This window comes from Microtus pennsylvanicus, chromosome 13 (assembly GCF_037038515.1).
Source record: "Microtus pennsylvanicus isolate mMicPen1 chromosome 13, mMicPen1.hap1, whole genome shotgun sequence".
Classification (NCBI taxonomy): domain Eukaryota; kingdom Metazoa; phylum Chordata; class Mammalia; order Rodentia; family Cricetidae; genus Microtus; species Microtus pennsylvanicus.
This window is the reverse complement of record NC_134591.1, coordinates 49,735,201-49,756,392: the sequence shown is the minus strand read 5'-3', so window position 1 is coordinate 49,756,392 and position 21,192 is coordinate 49,735,201. Positions and strand designations below refer to the sequence as shown.

General features: G+C 41.2%; 1 protein-coding gene and 1 long non-coding RNA gene across 3 annotated transcripts in view; one reads left to right on the top strand and one right to left on the bottom strand.

Annotated features, from left to right (window-relative positions):
* Ipp (intracisternal A particle-promoted polypeptide) overlaps positions 1 to 12,022 on the bottom strand; it is a 40,363-nt gene extending 28,341 nt beyond the window's left edge. Inside the window, exons 1-4 of one of the 2 annotated variants that reach the window (XM_075946961.1) lie at positions 8,673 to 8,716; positions 8,455 to 8,491; positions 8,005 to 8,346; positions 4,468 to 4,899 (exon numbers count right to left, since the gene is read on the bottom strand). In XM_075946961.1, the coding sequence (XP_075803076.1) occupies positions 4,468 to 4,899; positions 8,005 to 8,296 (724 nt within the window). In that variant the 5' untranslated portion in view covers positions 8,297 to 8,346; positions 8,455 to 8,491; positions 8,673 to 8,716. Of the gene's footprint in view, positions 1 to 4,467; positions 4,900 to 8,004; positions 8,347 to 8,454; positions 8,492 to 8,672; positions 8,717 to 11,894 lie in introns of those variants that run through there. The other variant, XM_075946960.1, reaches the window with a different exon arrangement.
* A 6,350-nt stretch (positions 12,023 to 18,372) lies between these two features.
* Positions 18,373 to 19,544, top strand: LOC142833502 (uncharacterized). Its single transcript, XR_012907421.1, has 4 exons — positions 18,373 to 18,488; positions 18,760 to 18,873; positions 18,979 to 19,115; positions 19,246 to 19,544. It is a non-coding gene; the product is annotated as an uncharacterized LOC142833502 (long non-coding RNA).
* Positions 19,545 to 21,192: the final 1,648 nt, after the last annotated feature.

Below are 21,192 nucleotides of genomic sequence, written 5' to 3'. Positions count from 1 at the left end.
AGCAAACCTCCACTGAGCTCTACCCCAACCACGATACTGTACTGATTATTTTTTTCCTCAATTTTCTCTGCTTTGCGTTTCAGGTTTTTTTTTTTTTTTTTTTTTTTTTTTGGTTTTATTTTGGTTTTTTGAGACAGGGTTTCTCTGTAGCTTTGGAGCCTGTCCTGGAACTAGCTCTTGTAGACCAGGCTGGTCTCGAACTCACAGAGATCCGCCTGCCTCTGCCTCCTGAGTGCTGGGATTAAAGGCGTGCGCCACCACCGCCCGGCACCCTCCAAATTTTTCATTGATTAGCTGGGCATGGTGGCACACACACATACACACACACACACACACACACACACGTGTGGCAGGTTCAAAAAAGATGACTCCCAAATGATATTTAAAAGTACTAAGAAATTGCACACAAAATACTTCCCCAAAGTGAAGGAAAATTAAACTTATTTTGTTTGTTTTTGAAGAAGTTTCTGTTTGAGACAGGACCATACTTCTTAGTTCAGGCTGGCTAGAACTCACTAAGTAGTCTAGACTGGCCTCAAATTGGCAGTTGATTGTTTTGTCTTTGCCACCTGTGTACTGGGGTTACACAATGCACCCCCACACTCACAAGAACTTTAAAAAAGAAAGAAAATATGGTAGAATCTAATAAAAAAACAACAAAGTTCAAAACAAAACAACAATAATACCAGCAAGAACAGTGCAAGAATTCTTAAGGCATTCAACCAGAAAAAAAAGAAATCACTGAAAACAAAAACAAACTATGTCTTACAGGTTGGCGAGAAGGCTCAGTGCGTCACAGCATTTACCACCAAGTCTGAAAAACCCAAGTTCAATCCTTGAGACCCACAAGGTAGAAGAAAAGAATCCACACCTACAAGTTGTCCTCTGACCTTCACATGCGTTCTCATAACCCAAGGCCAACCCTACAAAATAACATAACCCCCCCCCCCAAAAAAACCCTATGCCTTACCAAATTCAAAAAGAACAGAAATATCATCATAACTAAGTAATATTATACTAACCTAAATTTAATTTTAAGAAGCAACACCCAGGAATTTTCAAATTGAAAGAATTCAGGAACTAAAAAAGTCATGTTTGCCGGGCAGTGGTGGCACACACACTTAATCCTAGCACTTGGGAGGCAGAGGTAGGCAGATCTTGGAGTTTGAGGCCAGCCTGACCTACAGCACAAGTTCCAGGATAGGCTCTGATGCTATACAGAAAAACCCTGTCTTGAAACAAAAAACCAACCATGTTCTTCTAGAAAAAAAGGTGTAGTGGTGTATGCTTTTAATTCAAGCGTTCAGGAGGCTGAGGCAGGTGGATCTCTGAGTTAGAGGCCAGCCTGGTCTACAAAGAAAATTCCAGGACAATCAAAGTTCCATAGAGAGACCCTATCTCAAAAAAACAAGCTAAAACAAAAGAAAGAAGTACGTGATAAAATTCGATCAAAAGACAAAGTAAAACATATATAAGAAAGTCCAGCCAACTCATGGAGCTCAACAGTTAAGAATACTTCAAGTTTTTGCAAAAGACTAAGTTCAGTTCTTAGACTCCAGAGGGGGGCTCATCTGTAACTCCAGTTTCAGAGAATCTGACCCCTCCTCCTCTTTTTGCCTCCTTAGGCACCAGGCATACACATGATACACAGACAAAATACCCATACACAAAAATTTAAATAATAAAAAGTAATGTTTAATCTGGCCAACCCAAACAATGAATAAAAAAGGAAAATATGGTAATGGAAATACCATACTAGAAGCTGAATATGGTGTTATGTGCCTGTAATCCAGCACCTGAGAGATGGGAGTCAGGAGGAACAGAGTGTGAGATCATTCTTCACTATATATTGAGTTAATGACCAACGTGAGCTACATGTGATCCTGTCTTAAACACACAAACCATAACTGATAATGGTCAGCATCAAAATCATCTGAATAATGAGATAAAGGCAAAGAGCCAAGGGACTCAGGATTACAAACATAAAAATAAATGATGCCTATAAACCTTGAGCGCCTTGACAGAAAAGTAGATGGAAAGAAAAACAAAAATGCTAAGTGCCCAATTTTTCTTAGCAGAGAGTTGTTATTGTTTAAAACTAAAACTATAATTTTTGTTTGTTTGTTTTTCGAGACAGGATTTCTCTGTGTTGCCCTGGCTGTTCTGGAACTCACTCTGTAGTCTGGACTGGCCCCAATGATCCATCTACCTCTGCCTCCCAAGAGCTGAAATTAAAAGTATGTGCCAAACCTAAAGTGTTGTTATTGTTTTAAGACAGTCTTGCATTATATCCCATTCCAGACTGTAACTTGCTATGTCACTCAGTCTGACCTCAAATGGCAATCCTGTGTCAGCCCAAGTGCTAGGTGTCAAACTGGTTATTCATGTGTGACTGACTCTATCATTAGGTGGTGATCTTTGCTATACTATGGACTGAACCCTTGCTTTTTCATATACTCCATCACTGAACTACAGTCAAAGACCAGCTGTTAAGTTATTGCGGTTTTTAAAGATTTATTTCATTTTAATCATGTGTGTGTTACCTTCCTACTCCTGTACTTCAGAACCAGAAACCCCACCAGGAAAAGTGGGAGTTTCAGCCAGCCTAGACTACACATTAAAATGAAAAATCCCCAACAACTAAAAAACAAAGAAGAAAATACAACCTGAAAATGATTCAAGGTTTACACAAAAGTCATAATATAATATCAATATAAAACTCAAGTTAAGCCGGGTGGTGGTGGGGCAGACCTTTAATCCCAGCACTCAGGAGGCAGAGGCAGGCAGATCTCTGCGAGTTAGAGGCCAGCCTGGTCTACAGAGTGAGTTCCAGGACAGCCAGGGTTTCATAATGAGACCCTGTTTTGAGAAAACAACAAAAAAAAATCAAACAAACCTCAAGTTATAGCTATAGGACTTGCAGCCATGTATCAACTTTTGATTTTGTTTGTGGTATATAAAAGGATGGCTTCTTTGTTGATGTATTATCTATTAATTAATTAATTAATTTATTGGAGTCACGAACTTGCCAGATAGCCCAAGTTAGGCTGGAACTTGCTATGTAAACCAGTCTGGCTTCAAACACAATCTCTCAGCTTCCCAAGAGGAGGGTATGGGGTGAGTGGGTGTGCTACAAGCCTGTGACACCACACAAGATTATATATTTTTATGTAGCATGTATGTACGTATTTATTTAATGTGCACGGATTCTTTTCCTGCATATATATCTGTGCACCACTTCCATGCCTGGTGCCCAAGGATGCCAGATGAGATTCTCTGGAACTAGAGTTACAGATGGTTTGTGAGTCACACCATTTGTGTTCTGGGAATCAAATCTGCTCTTAACCACTGAACCAGCTCTCTAAGGAGCCCCAGCCTCATCACTAACCTCTATAGCTACAGATACTAAGTTTTGGTGAATATTTTAAAATTATAATAGGAAACTTCTTTTAAGGAAGGAAGGATTTATTTTGGCTCACAATTTGAGGGTGCAGAGAGGCGTGGCACTGAGGCATAGTGGCAGCAGTGTGAGGGTGGTCATTCTGCCTCTTCAATCATTAAGCAAAGAATGCTGGGCAGTGGTGGCACAAGCCTTTAATCCCAGCACTCGAAAGGCAGAGGCAGGGGATCTCTGTGTCTATAGAGCTAGTTCCAGGAAAGGTTCCAAAGATATAGAGAAATCCTGTCTTGAAGAAACCAAACAACAGAAACAAAAAAAACAAAAATTAAACAAACATACAAAAAAAAGAAAAGAAGCCAGGTGGTGGTGGCGCACGCCTTTAATCCCAGCACTCGGGAGGCAGAGGCAGGCGGATCTCTGTGAGTTTGAGACCAGCCTGGTCTACAGGAGCTAGTTCCAGGACAGGCTCCAAAGCTACAGAGAAACCCTGTCTCGAAAAACCAAAACGAAACAAAAAAAAAAAAAAGAAGAAGCAAAGAATGATCAGAAATCATACACTGAAAAAATTGGTACTCTCTCTCATAGTAGTGCTAGCTCTATCAGTCATTTTTCTCTACAGTATTATTATATTTTATTAATAATAAATTTCAAGAACAACATATAAGGATTTAAATGTTGTACAACATAAAAAAAAGAGCCAAGCCGGGCGATGGTGGCGCACGCCTTTAATCCCAGCACTTGGGAGGCAGAGGCAGGCGGATCTCTGTGAGTTCGAGACCAGCTTGGTCTACAGAGCTAGTTCCAGGACAGGCTCCAAAGCCACAGGGAAACCCTGTCTCGAAAAACCAAAAAAAAAAAAAAAAAAAAAAAAAGACAGGTGGTGGTGGCACACACCTTGAATCCCAGCATTTTCAAGGCAGAGACAAGAAGATCTGCATGAGCTTGAGGCCAATCTGGTTTACAATCAAGGCTACACAGAGAGACCCTGTCTTAAAAACATACACACACACACAAACACAAAGAAAATTTTAGAAATCAACAAATCTTACATATAGTAAAAGAGTTACCTTCTATGTACTTTAAAAGCCTCTGAGATGGTAATAAAGGGAATCGAATTGGATCTAACACTTCTACCACATGTTTTCTTCTCTTTCCCAGGTCTTTCAGAATCCACTGCATTGCAGCTAAGAAGACTTGGTATTCATCTTCAATGCTAAGTTCCTCACTTCGTAAAATTTTGATTAGCTGATCTTTTGTAAGTGCCAGGAACTCTTCTCCACTATGAACCTCCAAGAAATGGACATGAATATAGTTTTCTGTAAATTCCAAAAGATCATGGCAGGCAATTTGCTCAGAGAACTGGAAGAGTCCAATGCAGTTCTGTGGATCAATTTGTCCTTTTAGAAAGTCACAGCAAAGATTGACAACTTCAGTCAACTGTAGCATGTCTGCTGCAACAATCAACTCCTGAACATTATTCACAGCTATGTTCACTAGTCCTAAGGAAATAGGAAGATAAAATAGTCAATAAGTCAAAACAAGCATTTGGCTTAATATTTTACTTCACTTCAATAATAGTTTAATTTTCACAGAGTAGAAATTAAGTAAACAGGATATATGGGAAAAATACAAAATTTAAATGCCAATGATATTTAACATTCATGGAACAACTAGGTCAGTGTGGTAGTTCATGTCTTTAATCTACCAGCACTTGAGAGGCAGAGACGGAGATCTCAGTGAGTTCAAGGCCAGCTTGATACTACAAAGTGAGTTCTAGGACAGTCAGTGTTACAAAATGAGACCCCATATCAAACAAAACAAAACACAATCCAACAATATTTATGGAACATCTATACTAAACCATTCACAGTTTTAGTCGCTTTATATTCATTTAACCTTCACTATAATCCTAGCTAGTAGACATAAATTTTATTACTGGATTAAGTAAACAGACTTAGGAAGTTTAAATCGCTCTTCTCCAAATTGTATGACAGAAAGGCTGGAGAGGTGGCTAAGCAGAAGAGCATTTGCTGGTCTTGTAGAAGACTCGGGGTTCGGTTCCTAGCACCTACAGGACAACTCACGGTGGCCTGTAACTCCAGTGCCCACAGCCAAATCTCTGTCTGGCTACTAAAGGTGCTGCATACATGTGATGCACACACATACATGCAGGAAAAACGCATACACAGAACAGAAAAACAAATAACTCTTCAAAAATTTTTTGAAAAAAGTATATGACTAAGCAGATATGACTGACATTAAAACCAATCCTTTGTTTGTTTGCTGAGACTAAGTCTCACTATATGGAGCAAACTGGCTTCCAACTTCCAATCTTTTCTCTGCACCCAGGGTGCTGGGTTTAAAAAAGTTCATGCTACATCCAGGTAAAATTCATACTTTCAACACAGATTATATGCAATTAACAAACTTACTGAGGTACTGCGGAGAGGGAAGAAAGCAGGTTTACTATACTCACTTATGATAAAATGTCATACAATGTTAAGTTTTTAAATATAAGGCATAATAAAGACTCTATAACACGTGAGAAGCTACTAAATATTTGGATTTCTTCCCCTAAAGACTCCATGTTAAGTTGGGGGCATAGTCCCCAGCCCCTAGCATCTGTCCCAGCCTCCCTGACCTGGGAGTTGCTTTGGTCTGGACTCCAAATCCCAGCATGCCAGGTCCTGACCCTCCAGGACCACTCCCACAGAATATTTATGTGAACTCCCAAAAGAGGAACTTATCCCTTTTATAACAGTCACTGCATTGAACTATCTGTCCCAGCACTTGGGAGGCCATTCTGGTCTACAAATCGAGTTTCAGTACAGCTAGGCTGTTACACAGAGAAACCTTGTCTTGGGCGGGAGGGAGATTATATATATTAAAGTTTGTGTAGGCATGACTTGCCTTCTCTATGCCCAATGATCTAATCAAACCAGATGTTCGAAAAGTTATTTATAAGTAAAAAGCCAGTGATTAAAGTAACAGGAAAAATAATGAAGACAAATTGAGATTTAAAAGTATAGGATCATATGATTAGCAGGGGGAGACACACACACACACATAATGGCTGCAGAAGAAATTTTATTACTGATTTCTGAAAATTTCCAAGAAATTTTTTTTTTTTTTGATTTTCGAGACAGGGTTTCTCCATAGCTTTGGTTCCTGTCCTGGAACTAGCTCTTGTAGACCAGGCTGGCCTTGAACTCACAGAGATCCGCCTGCCTCTGCCTCCTGAGTGCTGAGATTAAAGGTGTGCGCCACCACCGCCTGGCATAATTTTGTATTTTCTCAAATATAAATAGTATGCATTTAAAAATGTTTATTTTATTTTATTTAATTTATTTTTTTGTTTTTGTTTTTCGAGACAGGGTTTCTCTGTGGCTTTGGAGCCTGTCCTGGAACTAGCTCTGTAGACCAGGCTGGTCTCGAACTCACAGAGATCCGCCTACCTCTGCCTCCCAAGTGCTGGGATTAAAGGCGTGCGCCACCATCGCCCGGCTAAAATGTTTATTTTATGTATATGTCTGTTAGTATATGTTTTACACCATGAACATACAGGAGCTAAAACTACAGTGGGTGCTGGGAACCAAACCTGGATCTTCTGAAAGAAGAGTCAGTACTCCGAACCACAGAGCCATTTCCAGCCTCAAATATCATGCACTTAAAAACCAAAACACTTGGGGCTGGAGAGATGGAGAATGGTTAGGAGCATTGCCTGCTCTTCCAAAGGTCCTGAGTTCAATTCCCAGCAACCATATGGTGGCTCACAACCATCTGTAATGAGGTCTGGTGCCCTCTTCTGGCCTGCAGACATACATGCAAACAGAATATTGTATACATAATAAATAAATAAATAAAGTATTGATTTAAAAAAAACCACTTTATTGGGTCATGTAAATATTTCTCCCAAGTAGTTTCTTTTTTAATTTTTTTTAAACTATCCTTCACCTCTTCCGTGTGTGTGTGTTTAAGACTGAACTCAGGTCAAGAGGCTTGGTAGTAAGGTAGCAAGCACCTTTACCCACTGAGCCATCTCACTTGAGTCTTCTACATAATTTCTTAAAGAGAACTAGTATATTCTCAAAACTAGAACAAATAAAGTAATTGTTTCCATTTTTTTCTAACTATAAAAGTAATTAAGGGCTAGAGAGATGACTCAAAAGTTAAATGCTCCTGCACTTCCTGAGGACACGTCTCCAGTTCCCAGAACACACAGTGGCTCATAACCTTCTGTAATTCCAATTCTAGGAGATCCAATGCCCTCTTCTGATCTTCACACAGATAATTCCATGCAAGTAGTTTACTTACACACAGGTAGGCAAAACATTCACATAAAATAAAAGTTAATACACTTTAAGCTGGGTGGTGGTGGTGCTCACCTTTAATCCCAGCACCCAGGAGGTAGCAACAGGCAGATTTGGGTGAGTTTGAGGACAGACTGGTCTACAAAATGAGTTCCAGGGCAGCCAGGGCTATACAAAGAAACCCTGTCTTGAACACCAAAAACAAAAACAATATTTACAAATAAAGAAACATCTACAAGTTACTTTGGTCATGGTATTTTATCACAGCAAGAGAAAAGTGCTACATAGATATACCTGTGTAAATGAAGTCTAGAAGTAACTGAAAGATTCCAGCTTCAACTCCTAGAATCTGTACAACGTCTCTTGAGGACTCTTTCATTCCTCCAGCGAACAAAGCTGCGAAGTATGGACTGCTCGCAGCCAGAACCAGCCGGTGAACGTGAAAGGTTTCCTTCCCGACCTGCAGCTGTACATCACAGAAACGCTGGCCATTTCTCATTTTGTTGATTTGGGCCAAGATGAGCTGGGCATGTTTATCAGAGGAAAATGAGCTATCGCCAGCCTTGGCACACTCGTCCTTAGACATGATGACCACAGGTTAATTAAAGAGACTCTTGCCCATTATTTGCTTCTACCCTGAGAAATAAAACACAAAGATCAAACATATCTTTTTGTTAATATATTTTCTATTCCCATATAGATGAAACATTCTCTATCATTTAATTAGGATCGTAAAACACATACCAAACAAATAAGAGCTATACCGTATGGTATGACTTCTTTTTTGTTTGTTTGTTTTTTGGTTTTTTTGAGACAGGGTTTCTCTGTGGTTTTGGAGCCTGTCCTGGAACTAGCTCTTGTAGACCAGGCTGGTCTCGAACTCACAGAGATCCGCCTGCCTCTGCCTCCCGAGTGCTGGGATTAAAGGCGTGCGCCACCACCGCCTGGATGGTATGACTTCTAAGATGCTTTTTGGTAATGGAATGTGTACACCAAAGGATGCTTCACAGAAGAAAGAAGCACTAAATTGGGTACTAAAAGATAAATAGAAGTAAGGTATGAAGAACAGTCATAAACCCCTCCTTGGGTAAAGAAAGGAAGGTGCAAAGGCAAAACTTTTATCACGACAGTCAGGAAGTAGACATCCTAGGCAGGATGAACTTCTAAAAATCAACTGTGACCAGCCCAAATGTCTGCTTAAAATCTTTCAGTCTGCATGCTTCCCTCAACATAGAAAGCCTTTGGGGATCCTTGTTATAACCCAAGACTGTTCAAATATAACTTTTCCAGACAACATTTTTCTGTTTCTGTCCTCTAGACTTGGTGATCATCCTAACCTACCTATGTTATAGCTTATATTACACTCAACCTAATTAGATATCCCTGCCATCTTAATCCCAGCTTACACACATTCACAAATACACCAATTTCTTGAAAGATAGTCCCTTCAGGACAGGAACTGGCTTCTATCGCTATAGGATCAGTCTCCAACATATATCAGCATTTCAAATGTTTGTGAAATAAGAAAAAACAAAAGGCTTGGGTTTTTGTTTTGTGAGACAAGGGTCGCAAACTTGTATTGACCCTCCTTCCCTGACACCCTAGTGCTGGGATTGCAGGCATGTGCTGTGATATGTGACTCAATTGTTAGCTTCTGCACAAATTATGGCAACTGTAGTTTTGGTTTTGTTTCTCTAAGACAGGATCTCACCATATAGCCTTGGCCAGACTGGAACTCACTATGTAGACTTCCCTCAAACTCAAAACAATCCATCTGCTTCTGCCTTCTGAGTGCTGGGAGTAAAGGTCTATGCCACCATACCTTATCCTCAATTGTAATTATTATAATATCTAAGAGATGAAAAGAAAAAGATAATCTGCCGGGCGGTGGTGGCGCACGCCTTTAATCCCAGCACTCGGGAGGCAGAGGCAGGCGGATCTCTGTGAGTTCGAGGCCAGCCTGGTCTACAAGAGCTAGTTCCAGGACAGGCACCAAAAACTTCAGAGAAACCCTGTCTCGAAAATCCAAAAAAATTAGCCTAGAAGAGGCTAGGTAGAAATGAGCCAAGCTGTGTTTAAATGAAAAAAAAAAAAAAAAGATAATCTCTGAGGTCACAGAAAAGGAACTATCAGACTTTCCCCAGCATCAGTATATCGGCAGTCTCATGTTTATTTATTCTAAGCCTAGGGTTGTTCCTACCATATCATACTGCATAGAAATTATCAGACCAAGTTGTAGAGAATGGAACCCAAGTACAGAAACTTGAACCTAAATCTTTATAGGTTTAACAAAATAAACATGTCAATAGTCATTTCAGAACTCTTGGGTTCTTCAAGTAGGTATGAAGTAGGAGATAACAAAAATACAATTCTATTATTATTATTATTTTTTTTTTTGGTTTTTCGAGATAGAGTTTCTCTGCGGTTTTGGAGCCTGTCCTGGAACTAGCTCTTGTAGACCAGGCTGGTCTCGAGCTCACAGAGATCCACCTGCCTCCCGAGTGCTGGGATTAAAGGCGTGCGCCACCACCACCCGGCTTCTTATTATTTTTTATGTCACCAACAAAAATTGCAGATAAGCAACATTATAGACTGCAATGAGAATCAAAGGGATAAATTTAAGTTACTGAATAAATCATGAATTCTTACAACATAAGAGGGGCAGATATAGCAGAGGAACTGTTAAGGTGATCAAGGTCTTGTATGAAGAAAAATTAGTAATAAAATTGACAGAACTGTTGTAAGCTAGCATTTAAAAAAATTGTTCATGGAGCTGGAGAGATGGCTCAGAGGCTGAAAGCACTGGCTGCTCTTCCAGAGGACCTGGGTTCAATTCCCAGTAACCACATGGCAGCTCACAACTGTCTGTAACTCCAGTTCCAGGGCTTCTGACACCCTCACACAGACATACATGTAGGCAAAACACCAATGACACAGAATAAAGCAAACGAAAAACTAGTTCAGAATATAGAACTCTGTCAAAATTATCAGTAAAAACAGGCTGGGGCTGGGTGTGGTGCAGAGGCCGGCAGATCTTAGTTCCAGGCCAGCCAAGACTAGTGAGACTTTGTCTTAATAATAATAAAACTGATACTCATGGCTATCTAGAAACTTTGAGAGGCTTGAAGGGAGTCACTAAAATTTCACTTCAGCATGTACTCGATGCCAACGTCTTACAAGCAAGTCTATTTCCCTCCACGTAGAAATTCGACCTGTATGGATCTCTGTGAATTCAAGGCTCCAAAGCTACAGAAAAACCCTGTCTCGAAAAACCAAAAAGAAAAAGAAATTCGACCCGTAGATGTTACCAAACATAGTTTGGCTATCAGGCTTGTTTGTGCTTTGTTTTTTTCCCCTGGTAGAAGATTTTTAACCCCTGAGGTGTGATGCCAGGTTTCCTACGTTTCTCTCTTACTGAAGGTATCAAAACACAGCCACTAAGTCAAAATAGCTCCTGTTACAAGAAACAGTTTACTAAATAGCACTCTGGCAGTAGAGCCGAATGTTTGGGGCCACCCTCCTGAGTAAATGCTGATTCCATCCCACTGCCAGTGAAGTGCCTCATCCCAAAATGTGGCAGAGAAATGATTGTACATAACAGGAAAGGCATAGTTCTGAGATAGTGCCTAGGGATCTAAGGCCTATGTCTCAACAGGTCCAACTTGAAAAGCCGTTTATTAGCCAACGATGGACAGGACACGATCAGGGTAACCAAAGAGGACTTATGTTTTGGTGGCCTTGATTTCCCTCTCAACAGCATCTGAAAGTTGATTCAGTAAGGAGGCCAGAACTCCAGCTGAGCATCAAAACTGATGACTCTTTGCTGTGACTGAGTTGGAGGCTGTAGCTAGCTTTCTCCCTCAGCTGATCGACACTAAAGGCAGAAAATCAACTCGATGCTATCGACGGCGCAGGCAAGTAAGGAACTCAGGCCACAAAGCCGGCAGAAAATCAGGGACCGGGCCGGCTTTGGGTTTCCCAGTGGGGGTGGGGAGAGCAGAGAACGCTGCGGCGACGGCGACTTCACTTGGGCGGTCAGAGGGCCTCCGGAGGTGGCAGGAGAAAAGCCGAGGAAAAGTGCGTTCCAAAGCACCAGTCACTGGCATCTTCCCTGTCCGGGGAGCCGGACACGAGGACGCTCCCAAACCCGTGAGAAACACACACCGGACGCAGGCCCCGCTTACCCGCCGCGTCCCTTCCCGCAGGCGCCCTCAGAGCCTCTGCGCGCAGTCGCGGGTGGCAGCGGAGGGGGCGGGGACAGTTCGCAGTGACCGGCGGCCGTGACCGCTGAAGGCGCAGCCTCTCTGCGCGGGGCGGGGCCTTCTACTGCGCGTGCTCCGCTTCTGGGCCCGCCTCCTCACAGCCGCGGGCGCTGGAGCCCTGGGAAGTCGCTCGCTGGCTGCAGTCGGGACTTCTGGAAGCCCCCCTCCATCCTTGGGTTCTCAGGGTGCGCTCCCCTGGGCCGCTTTATGTACATTTTCTGTTCTTGATGTGTCCCGGGCCAGCCACCGATGTCAGCGTTGAGGATTCTCTACCCGTTTATTGGCTCTTCTGGAATTTGTTTTGTAGACCAGGCCGGCCTCGAACTCACAGAAATCCACCCGAATGCTGGAACTAAAGGCGTGCGCCACCACTGCCAGGCCCCGAACTATTTTTTAAGATTTTAATTTTAAATGTGTGTCTTAACTGTAGGTTTGTGCATGTAAATGCAATACCCATGGAGGTCAGAAGAGGGCCGCAGATCCCCTGATGCTGGAGTTACAAGCTGGGAACAACTCAATTTAAGTGAAGTGGACTCTTTGTCTGTAGTTGTGGCACAGGCATATAATCCCAGCACTCAGGAGGGTTTCTGTGAATTGGAGGCTAGTCCAGTCTACATAGTGAGTTCCAGGACAACTAGGACTATGTGGAGAGACCCTTTCTCAAAAATAACAGGTATAACAGAGAGAGAGAGATGCTTTCTTAGACATTGTGCCATCTTCTCTCCAACCCTCAAACTTCTTGTTTTTAAGTCCTGACCTACCGCACAAATATTTTACACCAAACACATACCATGTGTTTGTATATACAGATGTATAAGCTAAAACAAATTGTTCACAAAACTATGTTTACATTTATCCCACAGGTTTTCAATTTCTGCTTTACATTTCATTATGAAAAATGCAAAAAAAAAAAATCTGCAAAAAGTTGCAAAAATCTTGTTGAGGACATAAAAAAAGTAAAAGGAGCCGGGCGGTGGTGGCGCATGCCTTTTATCATTGTCCTCTGGAGGCAGGGGAAGGCGGATCTCTTGAGTTCGAAGCCAGCTTGGTCTACAGAGCAAGTTCCAAGACAGCCAGGAATATAAAAGGAAATCCTGTCTCGAAACCTGTCCCCCCAAACTCGAAATTACAAAATTTTCAGGAAAATGGGTAGACTTAAATATATAATAGTAAGGAAAGTCACACAATCTCAGAAAGGAAAGGCCCATGTTTTCCCTCATATGCAGGATCTAGTCAGTAATATACCTCAGATGCAAACCGCTGTACATATGGTACAGTGTAAATAGAACATAGAAAGGAGAACAAGAAAGGCTACATATGAAAGAGGATATAAAACTAGGTTTTTTTTTCTGATTCTAATTTGTGTTGGATTTTTTTTCATTTTTGGTGGTTGCTGAAAGCAGAAAAATATATTCTATAGAGAAAGTGTAGAATCCAATATGAAATTCCACAGCTGCAGAATAGCTCTTCTAACTGTATAGAAGTCGCTGAGATGTTAGACTTTGGGTCTGGCTAATTTTAATGTATGATATTTATTCTATTTAGAAAGCTTGTTTTTATAATAAAGTTTATAATTTTTTAAAAAACAATGGACTGGAATATGCTATAATAGGCATGAAGATTGTACACTACGTGATAAGCCCATCATAAAAAATACATTGTATAATTACATTAATATGAAATATTTAGAATAGGCAAATAGACAGAAACATACTAAATCAGCAGTTACAAGAGACTGAGGGAAGAAGCGACTGGTAAAGAGTACGGCATTTCTTTTGGTACAATGAAAATATCTTGGAGTTAGGTAGTGTTGACATTTGCACGACCGTGGAAACAGACTAAAAGATTGGCCCGTATGCCGTAAGGGAGTAAATGTTATGGCATGTGAGTTATAGCTCAATAAAAGCTGCCGTGCCTGTTTAATGGTAGACTGCGTTATTTCTGTGCTCAGGGATCGCCAGTGACTTTCCATTTCTTCTAGAGCCAAAGTCAATTTCTCCCAATGGATAGAGTCTGTAGAGGGGAGCCGAAGGATAAGAGCTATCGTGCAGCCCATCCTGTGATGGTGCTTTCCTTTCACCCCAGCGCTCAGGAGGCAGAGCTAGGTGATCTCTGTGCTTTGGAGGCCAACATCGTCTACAAAGTGTGTTCCAGGACAGCCAGGGCTCTTTACCCAGAGAAAGCATATCTCAAAAACCTTAAAAAAATAGTAATAGTAATAAATAATAATATTAATCATAGAGCTATCTTGCAGAGGATCCAGTTTCACTTTGTAGCACCCACATGGTAACTCACCACCATCTGTGACCCCAGGGACTCCAACAAGGACACACATGGTGCACATACATGCATACAGGCAAAGGAGTCATACCAAACAAACAAACAAACAAATAGTTTGTTTTCTTATTGGTGTATTCTCCAGACCTTATGCACACTTCTGTTTGGCATTTTGCACTCTAGATTGTTCTTTTATAAGCTATTCTTTTTTGTTCCCTTCACATCTGTTTCTTCAGATTTTACCTTTTCAAGTGAGACCATAATGGTATTCTCATTTTAAAGTATAACATCTCTCCCCATATTCTCTTCTATATTTGTCATCATAAATGTATTGTCTTAGGGTAACTTTTGATGCAATGAAACACCATGGGAAGGAAAGGATTTATTTCACTCACAGTTCCATATAACAGCTCATCAAAGTCAGTGAGGGCAGGAACTCACGCGGAGCAGGAACCTGGAGGCAGGAACTGATGCAGAGGCCGTGGAGGAGTTCTATTTACTATTTACTTGCTCCCCATGGCTTGCTCAGCCTAATTAGCCTGCTCAGCCTGGGTTTTTATAGAACCCAGGACTACCAGCCTAAGGTTTCTTCACCCACAGTGGACTGGGCTCTCTCCCATGAATCACTAAATAAGAGAATGCCCTACAGGTTTGTCCACAGCCCGTCTCATGGAGACATTTCCTCAGTTGAGGCCCCCTCCTCTCTGATGACTCTAGCTTATGTCAAGTTGACATAGCTAGTACACTTATGGTCATTTCACATACTAGTTATTTTTTATTTATTATATACAATATTCTGTCTGTGTGTATTCCTGCAGGCCGGAAGAGGGCACCAGACCTCTTTACAGATGGTTGTGAGCCACCATGTGGTTGCCGGGAATTGAACTCAGGACCTTTGGAAGAGCAGGCAATGCTCTTAACCACTGAGCCATCTCTCCAGCCCCCATATACTAGTTTTTTAAAAAAGATTTAATCTTTAATCTCTTTGTAGCTCTGGCTGTCCTGGAACTTGCTCTGTAGACCAGACTGGGCTCAAATTCAGAGATCTGGCTGCTTCTGCCTCCTGAGTGCTAGGATTAAAGGTGTATACCACCACTGCTTTGCAAGATTTTCAGTTATTTGTATGTGTGTCTCTGTGTGGTTATGTGCACATGAGTGCAGATGCCTGCAGAGGCCTCAGGCATTGGAGCTGCTAGAGATGGAGTTATAGCCTGAAGTAGGTGTTAGAATTTGAACTCTGGTCCTCAGGAACAGCAGTATATGCCCTTAACCACTGAGACATCGCTTCAGTCCAGGTATTTCTTGTTAATATATTTATTGACAATCTTCCCATATCCAAGCATGGACTCCCCATCATTCCTGTAATCTGTATTACTATATCCTTGCTGCCTAGGATGAGCACATGGAAGATGCTCAATAGCCCTTAAGTGAATGAACATTTGACTTTTTTTGCCTCATCTTCTATCACTTAGTTAGAGGCATCCTCGCACAAGTCGAATTATATTAGCTTCTTGCTTAAAATTCTTCAGCAGATGCCCTTTATCTTCAGAAAGAAAGGCAAAGAGACTTTTAAAAGTAGAAGACAGAGCCAGCGATGGTGGCATATGCCTTTAATTACAGCACCCTGGAGGCAGAGGCAGGTCAATCTTTGTGAGTTGAAGGCCAGCCTGGGCTACAGATCAAGTTCCAAGACAGCCAGGACTACACAAAGAACTCTGTCTCGACAAAAACAGAAAAAAACAAAAGTAGAAGCTAGAGTTAGAGTGTTTTTGGTTCAAATATTGCTATACCACTGCATGCCTTTGGACAATTAAAACAAATTTTGTTTAATTCATTTTATTGTTTGTTTGAGACAAGTTCTCACTATGTATCTCTGGCTATCCTAGAACTTACTCTGTAGACCAGGCTGGACTTGAACTCATAGAAATGTCCCTGCCTCTGCCTCCCAAGTGCTGAGATTAGAGGTGTACACCACCATGCCTATAAAAAAAGTTGAAGATTTTATTTTTATATATGTGTATGTGACTGTGTATTTGGGCACCTGTGTAGATCAGAAAACGATGTTGGATTTCCTTGGAATTCAAGCTACAGGGTATGATGAGTCCTGTGTTATAGGAGCTAGGAACTCTATAAGAGCAGCAAGTGCTCTAATCCGCTGAGCCATCTCTCCAATCCCTTGGTCAAGCTGGTTAAATTTATTGATAAAATAGAAACAGAGTACATGCTTTAAAGTTGTTGTGGTAATCAAATAGCTTATTTTTATTTTGATGTTCGTATGTGAGTTGCCTACATGTAAGTCAGATATCTTGGGACTAGAGTTACAGATGGTTATGAGCTGCCATGTGGGCACACACTCACACATACCCATATACTCACAAAATAAAAAAGAAATAAGTGAAAATAAATAAAAATGAAGGTCTGGAGAGATGGCTCAGCAGTTGAGAGCACTTACTTCTGCTGAGAACCAAGTTTGGTTCCCAGCACCCATATGGTAGCTCACATCATCTATAACTTCAGTTCCAGGGGACCCAACACCCTCTTCTTAACGCCAGGGGCCCCAGGCTTTCATGTGGTACACATGCATGGAAACAGGCAAGACACTCATAAATATAGAATTAAATAATAAACGTAAAAGAACAAATTTTAAAATTTAAAAACTGAATGAAAACTAATAATTAAAAATATTTCAGGTTCGCCTTGTGGTTTCTTCTCTCACACCTGACATCATCCATTGCTCAGACATCTTTTCTAATGGAAAATGGCGTTTAGAGTTGGGCACCACAGAGGACTGCTACATAGAGTTAGAATATGTATTATCTTCAGAAGATTCTGGGTTAGTAATGCCCACTTTTTGGATAATAACATTTTCTTGGGCTGAGTGTGGTGGCATATACCTATAATGCTTACTGGCAAGAGAATGCTAAATCCAATGCTAACCTGGGATACACAGAAATACCCTGTCTCAAAAGTAAACAAATAAAACAATCCTTGGTTTTAGAAAACCATATTAATAAGTAAGGGAGTGCAGACTTCCTAATTATTCTACTTCACAAAAGCTACTCTAAAAATGCTTCAATCAAAAGTGAAGTTCTCTCTTTCTTACATTGATGTGGAATTTCCCTCTGTATGCTGTGATTGCCATTGATTAATAAAGAAACTGCTTTGGACCTATAGCAGGGCAGAACTTAGATAGTCGGAGAAAACTAAACTGAATGCTGGGAGAAAGGAGGTAGAGTCAGAAGCCATGGAGCCGCGGCCAGAGACAAACATGGTGAAACCTTGCCAGTAGCCCATGAACCTCATCGTGAAATATAAAATAATGGAGATGGGTTAATTCTAGATGTAAGAGCTAGCTAGCCATATGATTAAGTAATTGGTCAAGCAGTGATTTAAATAATATAGTTTCTGTGTGATTATTTCAGGGCTGAGCAGCCCTGAAACAAACAAACAGAGGGCAGCCAGGAACCAACAAACGGCCTCCCTACAACGTTACATTTTTCCTGAAAACGTAATAGTTTGAGGGAGAAGTGGCGAGTCTGTAAGAAAATTTAATAAGAAAAAAATAAAACTTGCTTAACCCAGGGCATGGTGATGCATATTTGTAACCTCAGCACTTGAGAGGCTCAAGAGCAGGAAGTGCGCTTAACTGATGAGCTACTGCTCCAAGAACATTAAAATAATAATGTCTTTAAAAAATTTTAAAAACCAAAACCAAAATAAGTATAAATAAAAGAGCTTGTTTTCAAGTTTGGATGCAAAAATTGCTGTAAAACTATCAGAGGCAGAGGTGGAGGCAAAGCAAAATCGTTTGAATTAACCAAAGAAATGTATAACTCTGAAATGCAAAGAAGAAAGAAAATAATGTGGTGGTTTCCCAGAGAAGATTAAGAAAAGGAACAGTCCACAAGCTATTATACACAGTGCCTTCTGCTTGGTTTTAGTTCTCAGCCCAGAAGGGCTCATTCATTTTGCAGAGTCATTGTATATATTCCTTCGAGAAGTAAATCAATAGCAAAGCCAAGGATAAGTAGTTTATTTGCACAAGAACAGAACTGAACTCAAAGTTCATAGTCGGCCATTGTCTTTACTTCCCTCATACCTCAGACCTCCTTGAATCCTGGCTAAAGAGGACGCTTGGTTTTCACTGTTATCTCGCATTCATGGTTTTCTTTCGGTTGAACAGGGGAGAAGTGAATGCAGCCTGGATACCTTGTGATCTGGATTATATCTCCTCTAGAGGTCAGTTCCAGTGCTTCCGGGAGCTGGGTTTAGCCAGAAAATCATTCCCTAACGCTATATTTTTCCAAATGAGCCTTTTCTCCCACAAAGTGCTTTCCAAAGACAATTAAGTGTCTGTTTCATGGGTATTTGTTCTCAACCTGGCTGCCTTTCAGAATCACCCAGGGTTTTTAATTACACTGTACTTAATCTCCAGAACTACTGATTACATTTGTATAGAGCAGAACACAGCTTTCTCTCTTTCTTATTTGTTTTGTTTTTTTCTTGACAGGATTTCTCTGTGTAGCCCTAACTGTCCTGGAAATCTTTTTGTGGAGCAGGCTAGCCCTAAACTCACTGAGATCTGCCTACTTCTGCCTCCTGAGTGCTGGGATTAAAGACACAGGTCACCACAGCCCCATAAATTTAAATTTTTGTCCATTATTTTATGTGTATGGTTGTTTGACTGCATATTTATTGTTATACCAGTGCATGTCTTTTGCCCTTAAAGCCACTGGAATCCCTGGGAGTTACAGAAAACTGAAAACCACCATGTGGGTGCCAGGAATTGAACCTGGGTCCTCTGGAAAAGTAGCCACTGCTCTTAACCACTGAGTCATCTCTGCAGACCCACCCTGGTTTCTTTAGGTCAGTTGTCTCAGCTCATTCGTACTGTATTCAGAGATCTAGACCTTTCTATTGCTCTGATAACTGGCTAGGGTCACACGACACTCTGGAACTTTCTGTAATCACTCGATATATTTCCATGTTACTCTAGGGAACAGCAGAATCTTGTTACTTCCTCCCTGACTACCCTGGGAATAGGGTATAGAGGCCACAGACTTGTTTACCTAAGAACACCACCAAAACATCTCTATTTGGACTTGCTGCCTTTGGTATCCTCTATCTAAAAGGATGCCAAGGTTCACGTTGTAATTGGATTCTCTCCAGGACTGAAGTTTCTGCCATAACCACGCCCCGTCAATCAAGCCTGGACTCAATCCAACCTCCTTGCTTCCCCTCAACTCTTTTCTACTTCCTGTACCCCAAGCTAGTTGTAGGCACAGGAAGCTTGCTCTTCTCCATCATGTGTTCTTTCAGTCAAACTTTTAACTCTGAAAACCAAGATCCATATTTTTGGGTTTGTCATTTTTTTTTCTGAACATAGGAAGTGAAGCCATGAGTTCACTGAAATGTAAGAGAAAAAAGGAAGGCCTGGAATGTAAAGAGAAAGTCTAATTCACTTATTCTCCTATAAATTTGGATCAATAATTTTAGTATCTAAGTGTCTTCTAGAAAAAATATTGATATTTTCATACCCAGGAACTGAGGACATCCAGGTCTCTTGCTGGGCTGAGGAACTTAATACTTGAGTCTGATGGGGAGGGAGTCCTAGAGTTACTTTTGCCTTCTCTCTATCTGAGCTGAACCAGGACTTACTGCATATACATAGCAAGGTTTCTCACTTACCTGAAATTTTCTGCTTACAAATATTTATTTCCCCAGCTCATACAAGTTTTCTTGGGTAAATTTCCAGGAAGAGAGAGAATTGTGTGTGAGGATAGCTAAATTCTTGGACTCTGCTGAAAGAGAAGCTTGTTTTCTGCCAGGCAGTGGTGGTGCACGCCTTTAATCCCAGCACTCGGGGGGCAGAGACTCTGTGAGTTCAAAGCCAGCCTGGTCTATAGAGCAAGTTCCAGGAAAGCTACAGAGAAACCCTGTCCTTTTTTTTTTTTTTTTTTTGTCTGATCCCCTGGAACTGAAGTTACAGACAGTTGTGAGCTGCCAAGTAGTTGCTGGGAATTGAACCTGGGTCCTCTGGAAGAGCAGCCAATGCTCCCAATCACTGAACTATCTCTCCAGTCCCCCCATTTTTGCTTTTTTCTTTTCTTTTTTTTTTTACCACCAGGGAGAGAAACCCTGTCTTGAAAAACCAAGAAATAAAAAGAAAGAGAAACATATTTTTCTAGAGGAGTCCATGTGTTTTCACAAAGGGAGCAATGAAAAGATCAGTGTGGGGAAGGAAACAAAAGAAACAGATCTTTCTTGTTTTGGACACACATCTAAATTCCAGTTTAAGCTTGTCCTCAACCAGTTACATAAACACAGGAAACCACTTAACCTTTACGCATTATTTTATCTATGTGCAGATAGGGCATTGTCCCCAAGGAACCTACATGAGGTTCAGAAGTGATAATAAGGCTGCCAAGATGACTTAGTGGGTAAAGGTACCTACCACCAAGTTCGATGACCTGAGTTTGAAACCATACAACGGAAAGAGAGAACTTACTCCTGGAAGCTGTTCTCTGACCTCCAACGGGCCCTCTATGACACACATGTGACCCCACATAAACAAATACATGTTTAAAAAAGTTAGAAAGGAAAACATGATAAGGCAGTCAAAGGACCTCATGCTCTGCTTGTCCCTGTGTAAACACACAGCATTGTTCCTTTGAGTGTGATTGTTTCCTGTATGGCCAAATAGGCTAATGGATTTCCTGCACATGGAGCATGTGTCTGTTCAGGCCCTAACTACTGCGGGGGTTCTGTGTAGCCAAGCTCAGCTTCCTCCTTCATGCAAATGGTTTATTTTGTGATTTGGCGTTGCTTCAGCTTGGGCTGGCATTGGACATATTCCATCCAGGAAGTGCCGGCTGGTCGATCTGGGTGTCCTGAGATAAGCAGTTGGAAAATCATTCTCTGGATCCTGTACATCACAGATAAG